This window comes from Poecilia reticulata, linkage group LG16 (assembly GCF_000633615.1).
Source record: "Poecilia reticulata strain Guanapo linkage group LG16, Guppy_female_1.0+MT, whole genome shotgun sequence".
Lineage (NCBI taxonomy): Eukaryota > Metazoa > Chordata > Actinopteri > Cyprinodontiformes > Poeciliidae > Poecilia > Poecilia reticulata.
In genome coordinates, this window is record NC_024346.1 from 7,665,354 (window position 1) to 7,691,392 (window position 26,039).

At 35.6% G+C, this 26,039-nt stretch overlaps 1 protein-coding gene across 1 annotated transcript; it reads right to left on the reverse strand.

Annotated features, from left to right (window-relative positions):
- Window positions 1-1,070: 1,070 nt before the first annotated feature.
- LOC103477874 (meprin A subunit beta-like) lies at window positions 1,071-13,817 on the reverse strand. The gene is made up of 14 exons (XM_017309299.1): window positions 13,705-13,817; window positions 13,127-13,145; window positions 13,012-13,035; window positions 12,898-12,923; window positions 12,709-12,793; window positions 12,267-12,384; window positions 11,759-11,937; window positions 8,083-8,307; window positions 7,675-7,836; window positions 6,232-6,462; window positions 5,692-6,141; window positions 5,422-5,598; window positions 1,253-1,358; window positions 1,071-1,122 (listed from the first exon to the last, which is right to left on the reverse strand). Exons 1-14 carry the CDS (start codon window positions 13,771-13,773, stop codon window positions 1,071-1,073), a joined length of 1,923 nt encoding a protein of 640 aa, XP_017164788.1. The 5' UTR covers window positions 13,774-13,817.
- Between the last annotated feature and the right edge of the window lie 12,222 nt (window positions 13,818-26,039).

Genomic DNA, 26,039 nt, shown 5'->3' on the forward strand with positions numbered 1-26,039 from the left:
AAGGGTGGATGGACGGTAGAGGAAACCCTGTAAAATAGTAACCAAACAAAAATAAATATTTGACTCATGATTAATGTTAAATATAGGTCTTAAGATGTCTGAATTAGCCAAATTATTGTTTTTTTTTCTAAATAATAACTTTCCCAAGTAATGAGTGAGAGAACCCTGTGGAACATTCTTGTGTCAATTTCTTCATATTCAAAACTTTACATACACTAACATTACTACCCCATTGAAATATTCTGAAGTCTTCTTCCATTTTATATTGTCAGAACATAGTGACAGTTTTAACAAATTTGCAAAAAGCAAATATTTTATAAATTCACACAATGAAGTCTTAATGTAACTGACCTAAAACAGGCAAAGTCAGTGAAAAAAGAAAGAAATATTTGCCTTTTTCTGCAATTTAGGTAAATATCTGGTTTCAGCTGTAACATCTCTAAAAATGATCCAAACAGAAAACATTTTGTTGTGGGGAAGAGGAACTGTGAGTTGGCAAAAGGGGTGATCATTTATTGTGTCGTTCATCATGACAAATTTCTTATCATAATAAATATTTTTGATTTATTTTCAAAAAAAATTCTGATTTATGAAGTTAAACCCCCCCAAAACTGTCCGTATTGAGTTTTAGTATTTTCTCTATTGTTTGTTAAATGAGAGTATGATTATATATAAATAAATTTGAAAATATGATTTAATGCAACTGTTCTTCTTTATGTGAAAAGAAATAATAAAAGTTATTATGTTCACTTTTATCGTTATCACAATAGTACCAGAAAATATCATGATAAAACTTTGTGTCTATATCGCCCATCCCCAACTGGTAAGCTGTGCATTCGGTTCGTACTATTATTGTGTGTTCATCAAAGCATAAAGATCAACACACAATTGCTATTCAAACAATTAGAGAATTGTTTGAATAGCCAATAGCTAATAGAACAAGTATTATAATAGATAATATTATGATAAACAGACTGAATTAGCATGTAACAGCATATACACCACAAATAACAGAAAAAGAGAATACATCATTTTTACAGTTTATGTACATTAGAAAAAATAAAGGATAATCAATACCTGTTTTCTGGGCTTGTAGAAGGTGGACTGATGCTTGGAGATACTCTGTAAAAGTCAGAGGACTATTCAACAAAAACTCTAAAATCTGATTGTAGTTCTAAAACTTTTTCTTTTAGAGCTTTGTGAGGGAATGCAAATTTGTCAGTATTAAATTATCATTTGTAAAAAGGTTTACCTTGCAGAGCATTGACTTTTATTCAGATTTTGTGGAGGATTTGTTATGCTCACTGGTCTTAACTGAGGACATGGTAGAGTTGTTCCATTGATTAGTGGGTTGAGATCTATCAAACGACAAAAATGTCAGTTAGAAAAAAGAAATACAATGTCTGAGGAACTTCCTCATAAGGCAGTGTTTCTCAACCTTTTTTGGGCCAGCCCCCCGCTAGCCTTTATCCAGGTCCMTCACCGCCCCCCACCAAAGAATTTGCAGGCTACTTTCCACTGACCATTATTTTATCATTAATATTACTATCACTATTGTAGATGTTTTGATTTTTATGCTTGTTTCTGTATTTATCATCAAAATAATTTCCCAGAGAACAAAAAAGTCATGGGAATAGAAATTATGTTCTCAGGTGTCTACGAAAAATGTAATGAACATTCAAGTTAAAATTGGTAGGCCTAACAGCAGCCAATCAGAGTGGACAAATATTATTGTTCTTTGCCATTTTCTAGTTGTTAAATATTACACAAAATGATCAGATAAAAGATATTCAACATGCCAGTTTAAACTTTGAACTATTTTCAAAACGACTGAGCTCTGCAACATTAAAACATGGAAAGAACTGTAACTACATTAATCATAGCTCTTCTTCTCTTCAGTATTTCTGACGGTTTCTGGTGGTGCAGCTCTGTGCTGCCTTCAGGAGAATGGGACAACAGAATATCATCAATAAAACTTCACCCACATGGCATTTATTGTGCAAACCAGAGCTTTCAGTGGAAAAACAAAAGTTCCAGGTCCTTCTAATGCCATACAAATATGAGACAGAAACATGGATTATATCTTTATATAGACCYGTCTATTGATTTATAGATTARTAGTTTTACTGGACAGAAATGACAAAGAACAAATCTGGTTCTTAATCAAATCCTAATGAGTCAAATTGAAAGTGTCATGGAGTCATCAGCCTCATGACATTAACACTGACATGAAAAATAATATTGAAGAAATAAATATATCAAATCTAATTAAAAACATAAAAATAAGTGATCAGTTATTTACTGTTATGGTCTGTAAGATATATTTATTCTCAGTACTAGATGTGGTCTCAACAAACCCATGACACTTCAATAATATTATTTTACCTTTTATCTGGAAATAGTGTCCGTTTATTCTTGCCATACAGTCCTCTGTATTAATTATTGCTCGAAAGGTCTTGTCATACCAGTTTATTCCTCTGTATTTACTTTAGTTTCTTAGTTTATTCTTGCATTTTGTTCTTCATTCATTTCCATTTAGTCTCATTTGATTAGTATTATCCTCTCTTGGTTTATTGCTATGTCCACTTTAGTTTCTTTCCTGTTGCTAGATTTATTTTATCGTTTATTGACGCTCATCATCAGTAATCTTCATTCATCACCTGCTGCGCCGCCTAATCTTCATGTGTTTCACATGTGTTGATTTTTTCACTGTTCAGCGTCAGATTCTATGTTTTTATGCCATAATTCACATCTAGTTCGTCGCTCCGTTTTATGTCCCGCTTCTCCTGTTTCAGAGTTTTGCGCAATGTGAACGACTATTTTTTTGTAAGCCCCTAAGGTGCAGGGCGGTCGGGAAGCGTATCGATGGGGAAAAGGCAGACTGACATAAACCTTTTAAAACAACGGAAACTATTTCTGCATTCTAATTATTGAAATTTAAAAGTGCTGTGTTGTTCCATCACCCCCGTTTCATACTGGACAATGAACGCTCTCTATCGTGGTATCACCCATGGAGGGATTTCTTGATTTCTTTTATTTAAATGGGTTCATTTTTCAGAGGGATACACAGTGAGGGTATCGTRATTTTAACTACCAGTAGCAGGAGAACCGAGCTGCGCCAAGAAGCCAACAGAAGCTAACAAACACTGAATAGAAGAAGAAGAGCTGCAATCGATACAGTTGCAGCCAAGCATGGTTTAATGTTACACAATACAGTTTTACCAAGTTGCTCAAAGTCTAAACTGGCATTGTTGTGCATTTAAGGTGTAAAGTTTACCTTCGACCAAACGCCCCCCATAGGCATTCCAGCGCCCCCCTTTTTGTAAAAATGTCTGCCAGCACCCCCTGCCGTCCTCTGAACGCCCCCTGGAGGGCGGTACCGCCCACGTTGAGAACCGCTATCATAAGGGCTGCACCAATTATTCCTAATAATTCCTAGAATAATTAGAACTTTCCAGCTAATTCTTCCCACCTTCTGGATGACAAAATACAAATTCTGCAGATGCAAAATGTTGCATTTTGAAGTTAACATGTAAATGGTTATTTAATCACCTCTGGACAATTGAAGTAATGCTCTTAATTACAAACTTTACACTGTCCTTTCACCTTCTATTAAAGGGATCCACAATTAATTGAACATGTAATTTTCCTATTAGCTAAAAAAAAAAAGCTGTTTGTGATACGCTAAAACTCATAATTGCTTCAATCATATTTTGTTATAGTTTTCACCCATGGAGGTCGCCTTTTTTTCACCTGCTGGGTTGATGACGCATTTTGGTCCATTCTGGAATCTACAGTGTACACACAGGACGTTCAGGTGTGTCATGATTGTTAATTGTATTTATTTGCATTTTAATGTTCTTGCAAAACACTCCATGTAATTACAATGAATTAGCAATACAGATGCATTTTATTTTTTTCTCCGATGACAACCTGTGGCAGCAACTGAACATGCAAACTGAAGAGAGCAAGGCCAATCCAAATGTCAACACCGATGCCATTTTTGAGGTAAAAAGACGCATCTCGGAGATGAATACGCTAATATCACTGGATCCACTACAAAACTTGGAAATGCAACTACATTACCCTACCCATGAGAATTTGAGTTTTTCTGTGTTTATTTAGGTTTCTGTGTTCTGTGGCGCCTCTGTGTTGTCCCGTCTACCCCTTGATTAGTGACACCTGTTCCTTGCTTCCCACGGATTTACTCCCTGTGTATTTAAACTCACCTATGTTCCTTGTTCTTTGTTCGGGTCCTTGTCTTATCGCCTAGTGCGTCTAGTTTGTCTAAATCTTGCCGTCAGTTATTTGTTTTATACCAGTTGCTACCAGTTGTGGGCAATAGCCTTCCGCTCATCTGTGCTGCCTGGATTATTGTGTTTTTGGATCATTAAATCATCATTCTTTCATTCCAACCAAGGTCCTCAGCGTCATCCTCACCACCTCACCATGACACTACCTTGTACAAACTTGCAATTAAATTTCTATGCATGCCGACATCATCAGTGTAATGTGAAAGGATGTTCTCAAAAGCACCTTTTCACCGTTTCACCATTTCCACCATTTGGATTGACATTTGGATTGGCCTTGCTCTCTTCAGTTTGCATGTTCAGTTGCTGCCACAGGTTGTCATCGGAGAAAAAAACTGAAATAGTTTGTAAATGGCGCTATCGCCTTGGCCCAAAGTTGTTACAACGGCTGATGTTTCTAAATAAAAATGTGAGTGAAACTTGTCCAGTTTCCAGTCTTTATTGAATTTACCTGCAATGACTTTTTGAATTCAGCAACACAGCAATCCAGTGTTTGAATCCAGTGTCAACACAGTTTGGGAAATGTGCCAAACACCCTATGAGGCCTCATCTGCTTATCGTTACTTACTGGATCACACAGTCGGACCGGGTACATGTCGTTCATCGTTTCATTTATGAAGCCAAAAGCATCAGCAGCAAAATACCAGCTCCTACAGCCAATTCTGTCCTTATCGTCTGTTTGGTCCTCCTCACCTTCATCACCTCTTGTGATTTCTACATTCCGATCGATTTCAAAACGCTTCGGTTCAAATTGAAAAGGCTTAATAACGTTACTCATCACTGTTTTGGCTGGAGGATTCAGGCAGTTGGACCATTAAACGTCATTTATCCAGAATGCATTGCAGTGTGAACAACATGGCAACGTTCCTGTGACAATGTTTTATTAAAGTGCCTAAAACCTAAACCTACAGTATTAATACTGTATTGTTTTCACATCTAAACTAAATATTTCCCTTATGTTCTCTGAGTGTAAAAATATGAGATGATATTTCCAAGACTGATGTTTCTTTGATCCTTTTTCTCTAAAACATTGCTTTCCAAGAATGCTGCAGCGAAAACAAGTTCTTGCAACATTAACAATATATGATTATGATCAGAATATTAAACGCACCTTCAAAGTTGAACATGAAAATGGCGCTTCCTCCCTTGAGAAACTCTCTGGATTGCAATTCTTGTACCGTTGTAAAAGGATTGACCCCCCAGAGAACCCTACCACCATAGACTAATTCTTCATTGTCAAAAAACAATGCAACTCCAGTCTCCCTAGGATTGTCCCAGATAGAGGTACCTGTTACATGAGAAAACACATTTGTTTTTTTTTGGTTTGTTCTTTTTACCAACAACTTTTCTTCAAAAAATTAACACTATATGATAAACTTACCAGATGCTACTTGAGTTATATCAGAAACAAAAGTAGATTCCTTAGACATTTGCAGTTGCTTGTTTGGGGTTTGATCCAGCAACTGGAAAATCATATGTCTTTGCAGACAAGGAAATTGCAGCTGGTCATCATTCTTACCAGACAARAGCTGYACAWACATTCCAATATAYGTTKTAWAAAGAATARYRGCTACAYGGTATGCATAGCCGTCTTTGGAGTATTGTYKTGGGCTGTAWATTYKGGTTCCAAAGCTGCTTGTGTTTAAAAGATTCTCCAAGTCATCAATCTGCMAGACAACATGTGGACACTCTGTCTCTGAGAGATTGATGTCATCAATGGAGAAACCTCCTGTAGAGATTCCTGCTCCTTTCTGGACCTCAAACACCACCTGGAAGTCCTTGGTGGCATTCAAGGAAACATGGTGGATCTTCCAGTGAGATGTTCGTGAACCTGGAGTAAGAGGTTTTAATTTACTATGCTACACAATTTTAATATTACATCATACAAAAGTGAAAAGTTCTAGTTTTTTATAAGCTTTACCAGTAATTTGTCCCATAAGGCGGAGAGTTCCTGTGGTGTCCTGATCGTTTTCAAACTCTCTGATCCAGATATTAAGTTCATCTGCCTCATTTCCGCTGTGGAAATAGTAGAACTGCAGACACTGGACATTACATGCCCTGGTCGGCTTCACTACCTCCGTTTCCAGTCGTGCTGAATCTCCTTCTTGACCTGATGCTGTGCTTGCGTGCATGAAGTACCCTGTTTGTTGACCTGCAAAATGTTGTTCAAGATAATGTTTCTGATACATTTCACTCTTCTAAAATATAAGCATATACTACTCCATGCATTTGCATAAAAAGGTAGAAGTTACTTATGCATGTTATAACCAATGAAGGACTCTGTTTGTTGACCAGTAAAAATGTCCAAAATAAAGTTTTCTGGTGGATTCTCCATTTTATTTACATGTAGCTTACAGACAATTTAAGGCATTTGCACAACTTCAGAAACAGATTTTATCATCTTAAATCAATATTATTACAATTTATACCAATAGGAAAACTGAGCTTTGTGGTGAAATAAATTAAAGTGAATCTATCATGCATTTTGAAGAATGTATTCAAGTCATTTTAAAGGTTTTTGCTTATTTGTTTATCTCAGGATTCGCATTAGTCTCAGTACAGACTATTTTTCCCTTGAGTCCACACTAAACATTGCAAAGTCCATTATACATGACTCACATGTAGAATTTGCTCATATGCAATACAATCCATAACAGTATAAAATCATAGTAACCAAAAAAATTGTTTTGTCAAATACATTTGATGTCTGATATGTGAAGCAACATAGACATCAGAAAAATATGGACCAGGAACAGATTTCTGAAGTTTGATGGAATGTCTACATTTTACTGACTATAAATCCCAATACAGGCATGGTAAATGACATTTGCTATATATTTAAATGAAAAATTGTTCCACAATTAATTATAACTCATTTCTAAGATTTGTCTTTATTTAAATTAATGTTCTAAATGTTTATTAATCTGTTGATTTGTTTTATTGAATGTCATCAATGCACTTTTTGAGCATGATTCATGTCAGTTTATGTTTTTATGATGTAAAGCTACTGTCATTGTGTTTCTTACCATACATGTTACTGCAGATAAAAAAACAAACATTTTACATCAGTCTGAATGTAAAGAAAGAAAGCAAGATGTCTCATCATGTCTATATGAATTCTAATGTCTTATTTGATTTGTTTTGTGCAGCATGTTTGTATTAAGGTATGCTACTTTTTACTGGGATGTCAGTGGCATTTTTATTTCTACACTTAACCATCAACTAACCCCTCTGAGGAAAAAAGTTTGATATTTTTACTCAGTCTACGACCATTGATAAGAGATTACATTTATATTACCTGAATTTATACTGAATTTGTTTTCATTATTATGCATCGGAATATAAAGTTAATTCCAAAACTTACCATAATCTTCACTTCCACTTGGTAGAGTGGTGTGGTCAGAGCTTGGACCCCCTGGAGCTTGGGTAACCACTTCCCATCCACTCCCACCCTCTGAACAGTGGCTCATCTGACACATCGATCCATTAGAAAAGCCACAGTAAAATTTGGAGACAATAGTTGTGTCTGAAACAGTGAAAGGGTTTGCATGTATGTGTTAGGTTTTGATTTTGACAAAGTACTCTTTACACTTTTCATCATGGCAGTTGTTACTGTTTTACTTTGAACTGTAAAAGAAATAATCAGCTGAAAGCTACAATAAACAACATATGGAAAACTTTAACTCTGATGATAAAATTAATACTTTCAGATGTATGTGACAGATTATAAATACACCAATTTTGGTAATCTCAACAATCTGAATGGACTCACTGCAGTTGTAGAGGAGGTTCAGCTCCAGAGCATCACTAGGACTCATGTCCAGCCTTTGACCAATCACATCTTGGTATTTAGGGTCTATGGTAATAATTGTTGTGCGATTGCCATTGCCATTGTTGAATGCGTCCTTGCCGTAGTGCATCACTGACATGTAGTCATACGGGACTCCATGGGTGGTGCTTACAGCACTTTCAACTTTGTTGAAATTATACTCTGTACCTGGGTGACACAAAACATACTGCACTTAAAAACATAGTAAGAGTAAGAAAAATTTTACTCAGCATAACTCCTTAACCACTGTGAAGAGCTGAACATAGCTGGCAAGATCCAGTTTTTGAACTGCAAACACAATAGAGTGAATAAAAAAAAGCATTGCAATGAGAAATGTTTAATAATACATGCCTTTTTCAGCACTTTCAATGACACTGGTCATAATGTCCAAAAGAGGTCAGTAATCTTTTCATATTGCTTTTAAACTCTTGTAAATGTCTAAACCTACAACTATCATAGAAATTCATTAAAAACAAATGCAAAATCTATAGAGATGATATCTTTTCAGCCTTGAAAAATAATGTTCAGAATTTGAAATACAGACATGTATACTCTTAAATGACACAAAATCTTTGTATTTTGAGTAAAACTTTTCACACATAATTATATATCCATGGATTGACTAATTGTACTTATTTCCAGAAAGAAAGCTTTTCTGATAATCTGCTCTCTTTGCAAGACAACTTGCTCTAGCACAGTTTCTCAATTATTTTCTGTCATGCCCCTCCTTAGTGATCATATTTCCCCCCCCCTGCTCAGTGCCCTTCCCTCCCCAGAATTTACATACTGTTGCGAATCTGTTCGTATTTAATATATCGTACAAACCACTGGCTCCAACATTGTATGACCTTATTATCAAAATCGCTGTTTTATTATTGTAAGCCTCAAAATAATTTCCAAAATCAGTTTAAGTGAATCAGTAACATTTAATCAAGACTACTCAATTTGAAGAAGTGCAAATGATTCACTGGGATTTGCATTTTTAGACTTAATATAGTAAAACTTTTAGAACTGTAAGCGTTGATTACTTGTCAGCTTCTTCAGTTTAGTTTTCCACAAGGTATAAAGTTCTTAACATTTATTGTGGAAAAATGTGCATCAATATTGCTAATAGTGCAGCTTGTCAGATGAGAAGAGATGAAATGTATAACATTTTTGCATTAACAATATAAAGACAGGTTTTGTCTATTTCCTGGCATTTTTCTGCGAGCTACAGTTACTTGCTTATAAGGAGTGTAAGTGCCGAGTTTTTGATTTGTGTTTTAAATACGAGTAAAGTTGGACGAGAATAAAGACTAATTTTATGACAGCTTTTCACCATACTGCGCTAAATTGCGGAATACTGACGGTCTTGTAAGGTTATAGTTGATACTGGTTTAACAAATGACTAAGTACTAAATGTTTTAGCACATCAGAAGCAAATTTTCAGCCCCAGGACTTTGAAACGATTGCTTACACAACTTTTTATTTAACAGAAAGAACCAGACTTGCTGAGCGAGTCACGTTGCATATCACTCCATCGAAGCTTTTTAATTTAACGACTTTCTTCCGGCAATATTGCGTCTTTATTCTGCCAATATTTAAATTACTCTGGTGATTCGACTGGGTTCTCGTAGTATCATGACCATATTCTTGTATTTGAAAATAATCTCTTATCCTGGCTACTGACCTCTGCTGCCGTTTTTCTTTTCACTGTCAAACTTCTCCATCTCTCCTCTAGATAGATATATTTCAAAACATCCGCGCTTGTATCCTTTGCTCCGTTTTCTCGTTTTTTTGTTGATTTTTTTTCCTGCTTCGTTTACATCTACTGGCTTGAACATGTAGGCTGTTGATTAGTTTGAACACTGCTGCCACCTAGTGACCGGAGGTGGCACTGCTGCCACTTAGTGACCGGAGGCAAGTACTGTCTTACAGGAAACTTTGCTTTGTGGGGTAAAATGAATTATTTGTCCAATTGCTGCTTTTTGCAAGTTATGTTTTTCATATTATGTAATTTCTTTCATAAACATCTCAATCATATGCAACTGTGTTCTCATGCATAAATGACAGTTAGCACTGGCAGTGCAGCATATCCATTCACTTCATGTTGGTTCTTTTCTGAAGGTGAGCAGAATTTTTAATTCTTGAATGTACATTGGCAGGTTTTCTTGCTTTGCTAAATACTGCACTTATTTACAGTGAATAAATCAGTGATTCGTGAGAATAGGGACAAAATGGGTTTTAATTTTCCCATAATTTTTTTTTTGTTGTTATTTCTCAACCTGATGTATGCAAATATGACAAATAATGTTTTGGAAATGTAAAGATGCTAAGGTACAGGTTCCCAGTTGCAACATTTAAAAAAAAATAAAATTTTTAATCGACCTGACCTAGAACGCTGTCATCACCATCTAACAAAAATAAATAAAAAATTATTTTTAATGACCCTATTAGTGATATTTTTACTCATTTTGCAGACAAATGCTTCTCAAAAACAAAATAAATATTATTTAAAACAAAAAACAACAAAAAGTCCATCTGACGGAGTTGACACTGCATGACGGAGTTGACAGAGCTGAAGGTAATGGCAAACTAGTGAGTAAAAAGAAAAACTTGATACATGTGAAGTAATGCAATTTATGTAAAATACATTAAAATTAATTAATTGCACATTTATGTGAGATTTGACAACAATTTCACTGAAAGAGTCACAAAAACTCTGATGGAGTTGACATCTGACTGAGTAGACGAAATGCCAAACTACCTCAATTTATATATGATGTTATTCTGAAGGAGGCCATATTGTAGCTCATCAGATCCATGAAATCCTTACATTATACCAAAATTAAGCTTTTATTTCACAAAATTTCATCAAAGTTTTGTAAATTGTCAGTTATGGTGTTGACACATCATGGTTGAGACAAAAAACTTAGGAATAAAAAGAACAAAAAACTAAAGAATAACATAAGCTAACCGGAGCTAACTACCCTTCTTAGCAAAGGAAGAGAAGGGAAGTGGTCATGGGGTCCTTAGAAGTTCTGGTGCCCCCCAATAATGCCTGATTTTTTTTTACATTATTTTCATTTCTGACGGTGTTGACACAAACTAGGGACAAATTTCAATGGAGTTGGAAAATATATAAAAAATATTTGTAATTCAATTTATTGATACTTCTATAAGTATTTATATGAATACGTGTACTTAATTGTCATAGTATATAATTTTTGTATTTCTTTAATTGTTTTAAACTATTATAATGTATTGAGTTCTGCTCCTGGACAATGGCTTTTACAGGCATCATCCACCGACTACAATGTTTAAAATAAGAAACTATTCAGCAAATACCTGGAAAATATACATTGTTGTGCTCACATGACCCAGGTTAGTTTAGTCAGATACTTGAAAAAGTTATATTTTGTGTATATTTTATTCAAATGTTGTGCTTTATCCATTGGACCTGTTTTGTCCCTATTCTCAAGAATCACTGAAATACATATTTATTCACTGGAAAATTAACTTTTGGTTCAGTATTACTAACTGGTTGATGTATTTTGTACCTATTACATTTTGAAAATAATACAAAACGACAAAGCTAAATGTTTTTTTCATATAATGAATTTTATAATATCAGTTCTACCTGACAGGATGTTGGCGAATACAATCCGTACATAATCATCTCTGTCATATCTAGACTGTTCATGGTAGAAGCCAAGCGCATGAAGGATCTCATGTTCAACAATAGCAATGTAGTCACAGCCTGCACCAATAGAGAGGTCCTGTCCGTTGGCGAATATTCGACCAATATATGACCAACATCTAGAACAGAAAGAAACACCAGTAAGATACATCAAAATCTTTCAAATAAGCACCACTACATGTACTGGGAAAGTGATTTACATTGTGATAATCACATTATACGTTGTTTATACACTAATAATTCAACACAAAAAGACCATGTCACACTGTCACCATGACATGAGACTATGATATGAAAAAAATCAAGCTCCTCTGCCCTCACCCACTGCTAACCAAAACAACCAATCAGAACCAGGAGGCGGGTCTTAGAGAGGTTGCATTCACATAAATCAGCTGCGTGATTAGGGTTTTTCAATCTTTTTAAGAAAAAAAGAAAACAGGGAACTTACCCATCCAGCTTTTTGATGTTGATGTAATAATTTTCAGAGTCCCGGGGTTTGAAATCGATGCATGACTTCACTCTGAACTGGTCAAAGGCTCTCATGATGACTCCTTTAGCTCTCAAGTCTTTCAGTTCAAAGTCAATTTCAAAGCAGGTAAATAGAGAACAAATGACACAACATTTATTTTGCTTATTGTTCTTAGAATCACATCACAATAATATTCATTAGAAAAAACAAGAACACAGAAATATTTTCATTCAACTCATTTGCTTTTGCAGTTTTCCATTGCACAAATCATTCGACAAAGGACTCTTTTCTATTGATATTTGCTGAGTTGCAGACCCAGGTTTCAACAGTGAACGTTTACGCTACAAGAACTTTCTTGAATCACACATCCCCTAAAACATTTGGTTTAAATTCATTTCTTTTATGAAAGAAAGAAAAATACCCAGGCCTTSATCCAAGACGTAGGGAACAGGGGATGTCCACTGACTGTTTCCAGGTACAATGCTGCTCCTTTGAATGTTTGGAGGCTAAACAAGTTGTGCATGAGACACGGGCACATAAGACAAAACATACACACAGAAATATACTTTTAACTGAACCCTGATCAGTTGGCTTGTGGCACTAAACTTACCTCACGAATATCATCAAGTGTTAAATCTAAGATGAGGGCATAAAGTTAATAGTTTTAAAAAATAAATCAATTTCTCAAAAATCTTCTTACAAAAACATTGAAATGTAACTTTACCCTTTGTGTTGTGTTCACTGACATCTAAAAATCACACAATAGTCTTTGTCAGTTCACATTAGGTCACACAAAAGACTAAATGTATGAAGATATAAAATAAATGTCTATAACTTACCAATTACCTCTACCTCCACCTGGATTAAAAAAATTGAACAAAGATGAACATAAAAACAATACAACTGACATAAAATAATGATTAAAAGAAAGCATTCTTCCTTCAAACATGAAAGGTTTACATGTTTGGAGGATGCTCTTATTTTTTGTACTATTTAACATTTTGACTTTCTTTGTTCAATAAAAGATGTTGAGAAATCTGTAGTCTGTTTTTGACCAATAAAAAAACAGGCTTATATTGGAATTTAAAAACAAGATTAATAGATAATCTATATGTTGTTTAACCATTGTTAAATTTTATAAATGCTGGCAGATCTCTAAAGGCCAAAGAAGGTATATGTTGGCCCTTAACCAAAAACTTATTCTAATGTATTTTGGAGCAACACAATATTTTTGGACAAAATAAATATTGGAAATATCAATGTCAGAATGCCTGACAAAAAAAAATCTCTCTCTCTCTNTATATATATTTTGTTATTTATTTTTTATTTTTTTTACATAATGTGAAAAGGTTACAAATATTTTTCGCTTCATACTTTATAACACAACAGCTAAAAAAATAAAAAAGCAAATACTTACCATAGGGAGGGAAAGTGCTGATGAAACTGCCAAGTTCACCATAAGAAAAAAGTAGCTTTTCAGTCTCATGATTGGTCCTGGAATAAAAGTTAAATATGAGATTTATTGACTAAATATCAAATGAAATAAATGTCAAACATAATTCAACAAAGTCTATGGATTTAGTTCAGTTCATCTGAATTTAAAGTCACCCGTCTTGTACCTGTCCTGAAGGAGCCAACCACTCTAACCTCCGTCTTCACTCTGATTAACATTATAAAGAAACGGATGAGGGTTTTCAAGACAAGAGGAGTCATGTTTAGTTAATGAGTTAGTAATTTTTTTGTTTGAGGTATGTCAGATATGAAGGTCAATGCCTCTTCACTGATAAAAATCTAGATGTGTCTTTGATAGTTGATCTCTTCCTCATTTTATAAGAGACAGTGGGTCTCTTCCTCATTTTCTTTTTATGTGAAGATGTCACAAAGAGATGTGCAATTGTACAATTCAGGCAGTTTGATTTAAAACTGTAAATCTTTGTGGTCTCACACCTTTAATTGTGCAATATTTTTAGAATTGAACAGACTGATTAGGTGCAACTGTTAAGGTTATTGTATTACCTCACACAAGGAAATGTGGTTATTTTGAAAACAAAGCAAACAGGTTACAGGTCTGCATTTACCATCAGCGCTTAGTTCCGTGTTCTTTAGCTCTGTAAACCCCCAAAAACATGACATGTACATAAACTATTGGTTCATTTAAATCAGGACTTAAAACAGCTTTTGTAAAGACAATTGTTTTAAACTGATGTTTATTGTATACTATGTTTTTTACATTTGTAAAAAACATATTGTATTAAGTTAAATGTATTAATTAAACACATATAGTATACAATATGTATACTTTATGTATACATATAGTATACATATACTATATGTATACTATACATATAGTATAGTATATGTACTATAGTATAGTATAGTATAGTATAGTATAGTATAGTATAGTATAGTATAGTATAGTACTACATTTGTAAAAAACATATAGTATGTTTTTATCCAAATAAAAACATTTGTATCGTTTTTATTTGGATGCTTTGTTGCTTTTTTTGCATATGAATGTCAGTACTTAAATAAACTTGTTTTGTCTTTTTTATGCTTTTCTTGGTTTCTCTTTGTCCCTGTATTACACAAGTATAGCAACTCAGATCACTGACAATTATGAAAAAATAACACATTAAAAAAATTCTTTGTTGGAGTTGATGCAGTAAGTCACTAAGTGCACACCAAAACCTTAAACAAAATCTGCTTTGTAAATGCTGTATCATTTAGTCATCATGACAGGGCATTTCAGTTACACAAAATTAATACTGATTAAAGTAATTTAGCATCAGTAATTAAACTGATTCTTTCCATTAACTACATAAACACATACACAATCAGCTTTTGGTCAAAAACTAGTCTGATCTATATTCATACTAAACTTTTTAAGGCTTTGATTGGTGATCAGACACTTTACTTCCATTTCCTCCATTTTATGGTAAATTTAAAGGTGCACTCTTTAATTAATACATTTAACTTAGTACAATAAGCTCACATTCATGATCAGGAATCTGTTCCAATGTGGCATCATGTTGTATTTAACAAACACTAAGCAAAAGCAATATTTGATATTTGGTCGGAATCCTTCACTCAAATATTGTTTTTATTTTTTTATGCAAGAATCATACTGAGTAATTCTCCGAGCCTCTACAAAATCTTCTGCACTCGTGGTTTCAACGGTGACCTACTATGTTTCTTTGAACAAGTTAAGATACGGCTCTACAAATATGTCCTTTATGATACATAAAGCACCAAACAAAGACCATAGTTGTAATTGTTGTTTTAATCTTTCAATTATATTACTCTGTACCTTTAGCTAATATGGCGAGGGCTGATACAATGATGTAAACATAATAAGCTGAAGTATACGAAAAAACTGATTAAAAAGCTCACAGTGTGCAGCTCTACGACGTTCAGAGATAGAAAGGAAAGATTTGTGTCAACTTATTATGTAAGAAACTGACTATCCTGTCATCAACGCTAAATCTGATCCTGATGGCTTATACTTTTCTTTTTTAATGTGTGACGCTCTAAAAACACTCTTCATCCAATCTCTGTGCCAATTAGAAATCATATGATTTTGATAACCTAAACAAAGTGATTGGGGCTGCACAGTGGCGCAGTTGGTAGAGCTGTTGCCTTGCAGCAAGAAGGTTCTGGGTTCGATTCCCGGCCTGGGGTCTTTCTGCATGGAGTTTGCATGTTCTCCCTGTGCACGCGTGGGTTTTCGCTGGGTACTCCGGTTTCCTCCCACAGTCCAAAAACATGACTGTTAGATTAATTGGCCTCTCCAAATTGCCCGTAGGTGTGAGTGTGTGTGTGCATGGTTGTGTGTCCTGTGTGTCTCTGTGTTGCCCTGCGACAGACTGGCGACCTGTCCAGGGTGTACCCCGCCTCTCGCCCGAAACGTTGGCTGGAGATGGGCACCAGCACCCCTCCCGACCCCACTGAGGGAAAAAGGGTGCAAGAAAATGGATGGATGGATGGATAAACAAAGTGATTGTGCATTGTGTACTCTAACAAGGATGAAAACAGACACTCGGTCTTATTTTAACTTGTCAAAACCTGTGAAACTGACTTTCAGTCCTACAAGGATTGTTCCACTATGCGATCTTTAAATACAAATAACATAAAAAAGTAGAGAAACCTGATAAGCTTGGAGATTACCATTTCATATTTTTTTGTTTTTAATAGCTTTTGTACACTTATTGTTATTGTCACTGAGATGGGATAACTTCTGCAACACACTGAAAAAGCAGTGTAAAGGGTTTCCACAAGGCTTTTGAGAAGCTCAAGGATTTTATCTACTCCAGTCTTGACTTTGATACTTATCCCAGTAATGTAGGAATGGCTGCGGTTTGGTCACAAACGTGTGATGTTGTCGTCCATGTTGTGACATACGGAAATAGAATCCTAAAAAAACACAAGAAATAAAATGTGTGAAAACAAAATATTTGTATGTGGCGACTTTTACTAAATGTTTTCAACACTATTTGTTAGGGAATTGTTATTATCATTACATACAAACATAACTCTTTGAGGTGGCTGCGCTATTTTCTGAGACAGATGCTCAATTTGCAACATGAGTGGAGCTGTTGTCTAGTTTCCTTGTTAAAATTGTGGAAAGTCCAGGTAAAGCAAATGCAATAGCAGAAGCTCAGTTAAAGCTCAGGCATCATTTTATGCGTTAATTCCTCTATAAAGAGGTATGTAGTGGTTTGATAAATGAGGACTTCCTGTTTAGTGATCGTACCCCCCAGTGAAAACTCAGATGAGGCCTCCAGGGTTCAGATTCTTCACCGTCGAATTCCTGTTCTGCAACTACAGGGGATAATATGTTGAATTCATTTTGGGATAAGGCTATAACATAACAAAATGTTAAAAAACTCCAAGTTGCTAATATTTTCCACACATACTCTATTGTCAGTGCGGTATAAAGTTACTGTATCTCTTTGCCCATGAACTCAGTTGACACATGGATGCAGGAAACAACACCTGACTGCTGTTTGTGATGTCAATGGCACAGTGATGATTGATTTCCAGTTTTCCTGCCAGGTTCACATTATATCCTCATTCTTGGTAATGACTGTGACTCAGTATATCTGTCAGACTGATCTAGTCGTTCTTCAGAAGCTGCTTGTCACCTCTGTTTGCTATGTTTCGGGTTACTTGCTGGGAACAATACAGGATTTAAATAGAACAGAAGTTTTTGTTTTGTTTTTGTTTTGTTTTTTAGCAACAAAAGTCACTTACGTTCCCTTTTTGAGAAAAGATTTTTGAAACCAGCACAAGTTTACTAGATTTAATTTGCCAGAATTAGAAAACATGTAAAATAATTTCAGACTTTTTGCTGTGTAAATATGTAATTTATTAAAAGGTGATTGTTCAGTAAAAAGTCTAAGTTTAATTATACCTGTCAAATTGAACTGATATCTTGTATGTTTCACATCAAATACATTAAGTTCACTCTCTTCAGACCAATCAATTATTTTAGCTATTTATGAAGAAAAACATGTTTTATCACATCATTAAATGATTTTATTATTCGTTTTTGACCATAAAATTCTCACTGTTTGCATAAAATGATTTGAATCTTTTCCCAGATAAACAGAGACCTACAGACTGTTTGTTGTTTCATACTTGATGAACCTAAATAGACCAGAAAGACAAGTGCATGTTGCTCATTCCAGAATTGGTTGTGCGTCTCTGCCTGCATTGTCACGCAGCTGTGAAAATGCTGGTAAAGATCAGTCGTAACATGGTCAGTCCTTCCTATCAGTCCAACCTGAAGCTGATCCATATTTCATTGTTTGAGCCTCACTTATCAATATTTGTGCCTATGCAGAATCTTTGCTGTTTGTTGTGTTCTCAGATTTGTACAACTTGTCTTTGTGTTAATCAAAGTGGAGTTTGTGGAGCATCGTTCTCACATTTCCATCATACACAACAAAACAAGAGCCCATCTATAAACTCTAACAATTTATAAATCACCTATTAAGGCATGCCACTTCTGCAAAACCTTGGGGTCTGTCGGGATGTTTTTCTTCCGAATGAAGAAGAAAAGCAGATCGGAATCAAAGAAGTCTTCAGCCACACACAGGTCCATCCTAGAAGTTGGAAAAGACTCCAGTCTTGGGAGGAGGTTCACCTTCCGGCAGCAAAATACCACTAAACATACAACAAGATCTACAACACAATGGTTTCATCTCAAAACATATTTATGTACTAAAATTGCCCAAAGTCCAGGCCTGAGTCCAATTTGGAATCTGTGGGAACATTTAATATTGCTGATGCTCTTTACTGAATCTGATAGACGTTGAGATATTTTGTAAGGAACAATGTGGGCAAACATTTCAGTCTAGATGTGCAAAGTTTTTTGAGACGTACTCCAAATGACTTTTATACAGGAAAGATGTGTCTCTCACAGTGTTGCTTCACGGAGGCCTAAAAGTAAATGCAAAGCACACCTTCAGATTTTTATTTGTAATACAATTAAACCCATCAATCCTGTTTCCATATTTTGTGTGGCACAAAAGGTTTAAATAAAAAACATCAAACTTTGCAATTCTACCATGGTAAATATGTGAAGAAGTTCAAGGTGTATAAATACTTAATCAGGGCTCACAGGAGGAATCAAAGTTAACAGGGTTGATAGAGTCGTAAGTATAAAATAATGGTTTTTTTTAGGGTAAAATCTATCAACAGCATGTGACACATACCTAAAAACACACCTCTGTTATCTAAATCAGTGGTTCCCAACCTTAGACCTCAAACCAGGGTTAGGTGTCTTCTTTTTGCCACACACCTGAATTACATAACTGCAAGCAGAGGAGGATTCAGGTGTTCTGTAATAAAATTACATCTAAAACATGAAGGGAAGGGGGCCTGAGGACCAGGGTTGGGAACCACTGGTCTAAATTACAGTAAAAAAATGTCTCTCCATGGCCCACCAGGAACTTAACTACCTAATATTACTGTAATCTAATCTGTCACGATCCAGTTCACCCCGCCTCCTTCAAGTACGTCTCAGTCATGAGAAGAGATAAGTGCTGAATGTCACACAATGTTGTGGAATCACCTTAGATCACCCAACCGGTTGAACAGACTGTTACGGTCACTGACCTCTAGGGGCTCTCTTTCTGAGAGAGAGCTGTTTTCTGTTTCAGTTCTACCTGATTGCTGCAGGTCAAGTGTATTGGGGCTCATCAGCCACCCTATAGGAAGCAGCAAGCTGGAGATGCCAGATCCCCTTCTGTTAGACTTGTGGTCCTGTTGAGAGCTGACTGTGTGTGAAGTGAGCTTGCTGTGAGCATCTTTGAACAATTGTCCAAGATGTGGTTTTGTTCAGAGGTGGAAGCTGGTAGGGGTTCTCTGCCATTTTTGTTGTGAACTGTTTTCTCCTGTTTTTTGGTTAGTAAGGGAGTTTAGGTTTTGTATTTTCTTTTAGTTCTTCTTTAGAAAGTGGTTGTTTTATTTTAGAGTTATAAGGGGGTGTTTTGTTTATTATTTTGACCTTGGAGACCCTGAAGCTTAAAGCTCCCTTGTGGTTTTTTTCTCCTGTACTTGTTTTAGCAGAATTGTAAAATAAATTATATTTTTGTTACTCATCAACTGTTCGAATTACTTTTTGTTTTATGTTAAAGCCCAGAGCCACAATTTACTTTAGGGATTTTAGGGTGGGGTTGTAACACAGACCTTCTGTCATTGCTTCAATAAAACTCAAAGCTGCAAACTTAATCCAAATTTATATGCCATTACAAAACTGTCTCTACCTCTCTTGGCAATTTAAAAGGGGAATGCATCAACCACTTTTGCTGAACAATAGCAACTTAAAACAGGGGAGTGAATGTAACTCAAGTTGTGTTAAGTAAAGAGCTGAAAACAAAATACAAAAACAGGTCAGGCATTGAAAAGGACGTTGACTTAGTTTAATATGTTTATTAAAAGCTCAATACAGTTGAAATTTTGCTCATCACTGTTACATCAGATCTACCTAACGCTGGATGACATCTGATGTACATAACAGTAGTGTTTTTTGTGCAACAAAAACATTTACTGAGTTTTAAACACAGCTGAAGAGTCATTCAGAGCGATTCACTTCAAATCTTCTTTTGTCTATCCAGAAAGAACAAATAATGTTAGAAAAGGAACTTTCTTTGCATTATAACTATAGTAGTTCATACAAAATACATGCAACATATGTTTATGTAATTTTACAAAAAATAAAAAATCTGAGAAATGAGAGAAGAGAAGTTGGTGTAGTTCTGTTCTCAAAAGTAGATGCAACTGAGGGAAGATACAATATTTATATCTCAACGTTGTGTTTATCTGCACGAGTAGCATTCATCCTTTTACATTTTCATTCTGTCACACAGTACCCACAACTATCAAGGTGTTTTATGAAAATATTTTGTGGTCGATAAAAATTAGAACGTACAAGTAAATATCTTCATGCTTTGCAGATCTATTCATCTTTCTGTGTCAATTCTTTGAAGAATCACCTTTCAGTTACGTCTTTCAGGTGCGTCTCAAAAGGTCAAGGCTGTGGTTTTTGCATCCACAGTTTTCCTTCCATTTTACAAAATGCTCTACGGTTTTGGTGTAACACATTAGATCCTAATAAAAAAGACTGGACTCTTTGATTCTAACATGGCAGCCAAATGTGAGTTTTCAAAGAAACAGCACATTTACCTAATTCATTTTACTGTAAATTACCAGACAGATACTACAAAAACAAATTCCACCAACCAAACAATGTACAACCTCAGTTAGACAAAATGACCTGTGGCATATTGTTTTGCCTACTTGAACATTTGTTCAATCTATTTTGGGGCTGAACTGTTTTCTCATTTGACAGAGTTAGACTCCCGTTCTCTTGTAAAACCTTTACAGTCACAAGAACAACTACTGATTTTAAGAAGACAAACACAGAGATGACAGACACTGTACTGTATGTTACAATGGGATTACATTTTAAAACAATGTTAATCCTCTGTAACCTTTGTCCAAGGAGCTCAACCACACTGAATGCTGCAACCACTGTCTGGAAGCTCAGCAGAGAAGGATTAGTTGTGAGAAAGTGCGTTGACAGTAACTGTCAAATGACGGGACACTTTATGAGGCTGTTGTTTGCTTTCATTACAGCAGCTGGACAACTGTTTGGATTTTTTCCATATCAGCAAATAACTCTACTGCTTCTCACATGAGCTCATTTACAGTCATGGAAAAAGTGATCTCACCATTGGGTTTTGTGTAGTTTGCGTCCGGTAATAATTTTTTTAGGGTTGGGTTCTAAGACCAACTCCATTGTTCTAAAACTTTTCCATTTTGCTCTGTCTTTGTTTGATAAATGATTGTATGCTTTTTGAATACATATAAAATTAACCCTTGAAACGACAGAGGATGCACTTTCTTGTTAGCTTGAATAAAACAACGGCTCTATTGCAGGGTCACAAAGTTCAGAATGTTGCTAAAAAAATGTTATGTTCCACAGCAAAAGGTGGTTGAACAGGTTATGCAGGTACAGCTCAGTGAATTAGATTAAAAGTTGGTGTTATTCAGTAATTTATTTATAATGAAACCGTTTTATAGATTCATTTTAGGCAGGGTGATATATTTTAGTCATAATTGTTCACTTTGTTAATTATGGCTTACAGATAATTAAAACCCAACAAATGGGCCAAATGAAAAGCTCTTCATTCATAGTATAAACAATAATACTTGGTCAAGACTCTTGGCTGCTTTTGCATGATTTACCATATCAACCATTTCACTAAAATAAATGACATTTTTGATAATACAGTATACTAACATACTGAAAGTCACCTGTATTACTAAAAGGTTTGAGGGAAATTGAACTGATCCATGTTTGCAAGAAGATATAGATCAAATCTTCATGTCTCCGCAAGAAAATCTGTGGGGGTTTTGGACAAAACGTCCAAAACCTTTGCAAGGTACATTTAGCAAAGTGATGTAAGATCCTGATTTACAAAGAATAAGTCGTTCAGTCAAATCTTAGCTTGAATGAGTCCAAACTTATTCAGCTTAGTAGGAGTTGGTTGGTTTCAATTATTTTAAATGGTCTCCTTTTGCCAGCTTAAAACATTTTGCCAATGATTTAGCAATGGGTGGACACACAATACTGTTTCCTTAGACAGACTATGCAATCCATAGATGACATCCCTGGAAGTCTCTATTCAGTTTCAGATGAAAAGTTGTGTTTGGAGTTTCCAGTTTTATTCTGTCTGATCAAATAAATCAGTTGATACTCCACAACATCTGACATTCTAATTTCTAGCCAGTGTTTGGTGCTTGCAGTCTCTGTTCAGAAGAGACCAGTAGAGGTACTACACATCTCAGCTCTGAGCTGCTTCCCCGCAGTTTTACGACCGATTCAGTATATTATGCAAGCAGGTAAAACATAACACATCTGTAATGGAAACTGATTACCTACATTACGGGTGTAATAAACCATTAAAGAGGTGACTGAGAAAATAAAATAAATGTGACTGATTGGATTCATGAATGAGAGCACACTCTGAGGCGAGGTGATGAGGTTCAGCTCTGTCTTCATCCATCTCCCACCTGTTTCAGTAGAACATACTCAGTACGAGAAACTTTATAAGTAAAAATGACTGGTTCATGCAGAAATCACTCACAGCAACAAATAAACAATAAAATATTTAGAATTTTATTGTTTGTTTTATTTTTATCACTGCACATCTGCTAAACTCAGACACAATGGATAGATAAACTCACCTTTACTGGGATGAAGAATAATGTGAAAACCTTCCAAAGAAAGATACTGCGGCACGAAAACAACAAACAGTGGCCATCTAAAAAATTACTGCTAAGCACGAAATAATTGTCACAAAAATGTTGACTTTAACATTAAATACACCTTTCTCAACAGGCGAGGGCGCACTTTCTCCATCTATAATCAGACATTTAAGCGACTTGAAACCATTCCTCCCTTCCTGGCACCTCCAGACCCGGGCCCCCATCCGGCCCGGGCCGGGGAGCAGCCGCACCCCCAGGGCCCCCTATAGCTCCGCCCCTGGTAGGAACTTAATCTATTGTGGGATTGTAACTTCAGATTAAGGTTAGAAAAGATTCAGTTGAAATGCTCTGCTACAATTTCAACACTGGGTGGCAGTGTAACACCTTCTATTGGCTTGAGAGAGGCTCTCTTTAACGGGAATCAAATGTTAAGTTAAAATGTAGAATCAGTCTTAGTTGTTGAATAAAAATATTACAATATAACAGGAGAAACACACCTCAAAGAGCAAAACATCCCCAAATAAAAACTCATTGGGCTGGTGCATGAATAAACAGAGGAAATGTAACTTTAAATGATTTTATTCAAAGTAAAGCTCATTTTGAGTTAATAGATCTACAACAGCAACCTTAGCAATAAACACAGGTACTCAGGTGGTGTGTGAAATGGTGAGTGATCAAGAGAAGGTTGTGACAGCTACCCTACAGATAAACTGATTAAGTGGAGAAAAGTGAGGTTTATAGAATCACAACAAAGCTTCTTGACATAAAGTATTCTTGCTACACAGTTATGTAGAGAAATGAAGGTACTAACATCAACTGGCTTTAGAGTATCAATGCTGATCAGAGCTGGAGCAGAAATTGCAGCATTTATTCTAAATGTTGCTAGAATTTTATTTATTTTTATTAATTCGTATTGCAAGCAGTCTTTTAAAACTGTGGGGAATAACAAGCAGCCTGGGTGTGCTGGAGAGTGCTTTTAAATCCCTGAGTGTGGTGCAGGGTCGCAACTAAATGTTATTCAGCTGGATGCGAAAACATAGGAAGGAAGGAAGGAAGGAAGGAAGGAAGGAAGGAAGGAAGGAGGTATATCAGGGTGAAGGAGCGTAGAAAACATAAGAAGAGATCATCGGCGCGCCGCCCCCTCCAGACAGGGTTTTGACGCCCCCTCCGGTCCAGCGCCCCTATGCATTGCATGAGCTGCATACCCACTTTTTGCGCCACTGGTGTGGTGCCAGTTTGTTAAGTCTCCAAGCAACTGAATTCAGATGGCATTTATAAAGACTTCCTCATCATTATATAAACTTTGTTACTTTTGCCTTGGTTGGTCATTGGTTTATGCAGATACATCACTTCATCTGCATTCTCTGTTGTGCTTACATTTTCCCTTTGCTGATGCTTTTACACACATTTCTTGATTTTGGTAACTCAGAAAAACTCAGAAAAAAAATGTATTGAATTGATTATATATATATAATTTAAACCTAAAAATCTAAGACCTTCTTTTTAATGTGCATTTTTTCAAATGTTTTTCTTTAAATCGGCTTTCTCTTTTTAATGAAATCCACAGCGAAGGTGATGTGGCATGTAAGACTAAATTCCCTTTGCTTTGGCATCCTTTTTCACTAGTTTGTTGGCACATTTTGTATTAATAAAAGTATGTCTAATTCTAACATTTCTCACAAATTATCATTTCATACCTACTCTTGTTCTCTTTTGTTTGTGTAATCTCTTGTTAGTTATTTTGGCTTCATAAATGTGAAACAGTAACATATTTCCTGCCACTAGGGTGCACAATTGAGTTTCTGTTTTCACTCCTCTCAGTTTTTCAGGTTTTTATGTTTGCATATTAGTCTTGTAAAACCAGATAATGGGAAATGTTTGAGGGTCTGTTACAAACCACTGATCTACAAGCCATTCTGGTCTTTAATGGCACTGGGCTGCTTTAAAACTGCCACTAATTCACAAGTAATGACTTCTTACCACCATCACAACACAACCAAATGTCTTATTACCTGTTTATGCAAGTCGAGTCATGTTCAAGAAAACTGACAACATGCCCCAGATTTTTAGCTTCTCATTGTACCAACAGCTGCCTTTACTGTGGCCATTTGGACCAAGTTCTGAGTGCCTTACATTGACTGATAAGGCAGCACCAACAGCTCTAATCAGCAATAAAACAGGCTGGAACATGAAAATGGAAGATAAGATTTGCCATTGCAGAGCCTCACAGAGTTTCAGTTAGCTTCTTTCTTCTCAGAATTTCCCTGGAGCTAACATTTTTGGATAATTACACAGTTTACAGAGATAACAAAAACACAAACTTTATCTTTACCTCATACAAATTAGTGTTTGGTTAAACTGTTTGTGCTCTCAACCTAGAATCAAATATTACAGCTTTTTGTGTAATAGGAAAATATGTAAAAAAAAAAAAATGCAGAAAACTTTCTGTCAGACATAAATCTCAACAACATTATTTTCTAATAAGATGCGATTGGACAGCAAATGTGTTGTGTGCGCACGCATGTTTGCTCTACCATTGCTGGACTCTAACCCTCCACGTTGGATGCTGGCACTGTCAGTATGGAGGTGAGGGGGTGGACTAAAAGGAGAAAAGGTTAGATTGCACAATCTAAAACGTATCATGTGAAAGAAAGTTAGGCATGAATTTTTACCAAAATATTTTACATGTAAAGACATCTGCTTATCTTACTTTCTCTTATAATCGTGTTGGTCCATCATGGCTTTTTGAGTTTGATTTGTAGTGATAACACACTAAATCTTTCATGGCAAGAACAATAGGGAGCCTGTGGAGAAACTACAAGGCGAAACTGTGGTACAAAACATGTTGAGGCAAAGGGTATAAAGACAAAATACTTATTGGCTCTTGGGAAAAACCCAGCACATGTCTTTGTGGTAGCTAATCAGAGGTGTGTGATTTATGGAATTGCATTTATACACAAATAAACAAAGCTCAGA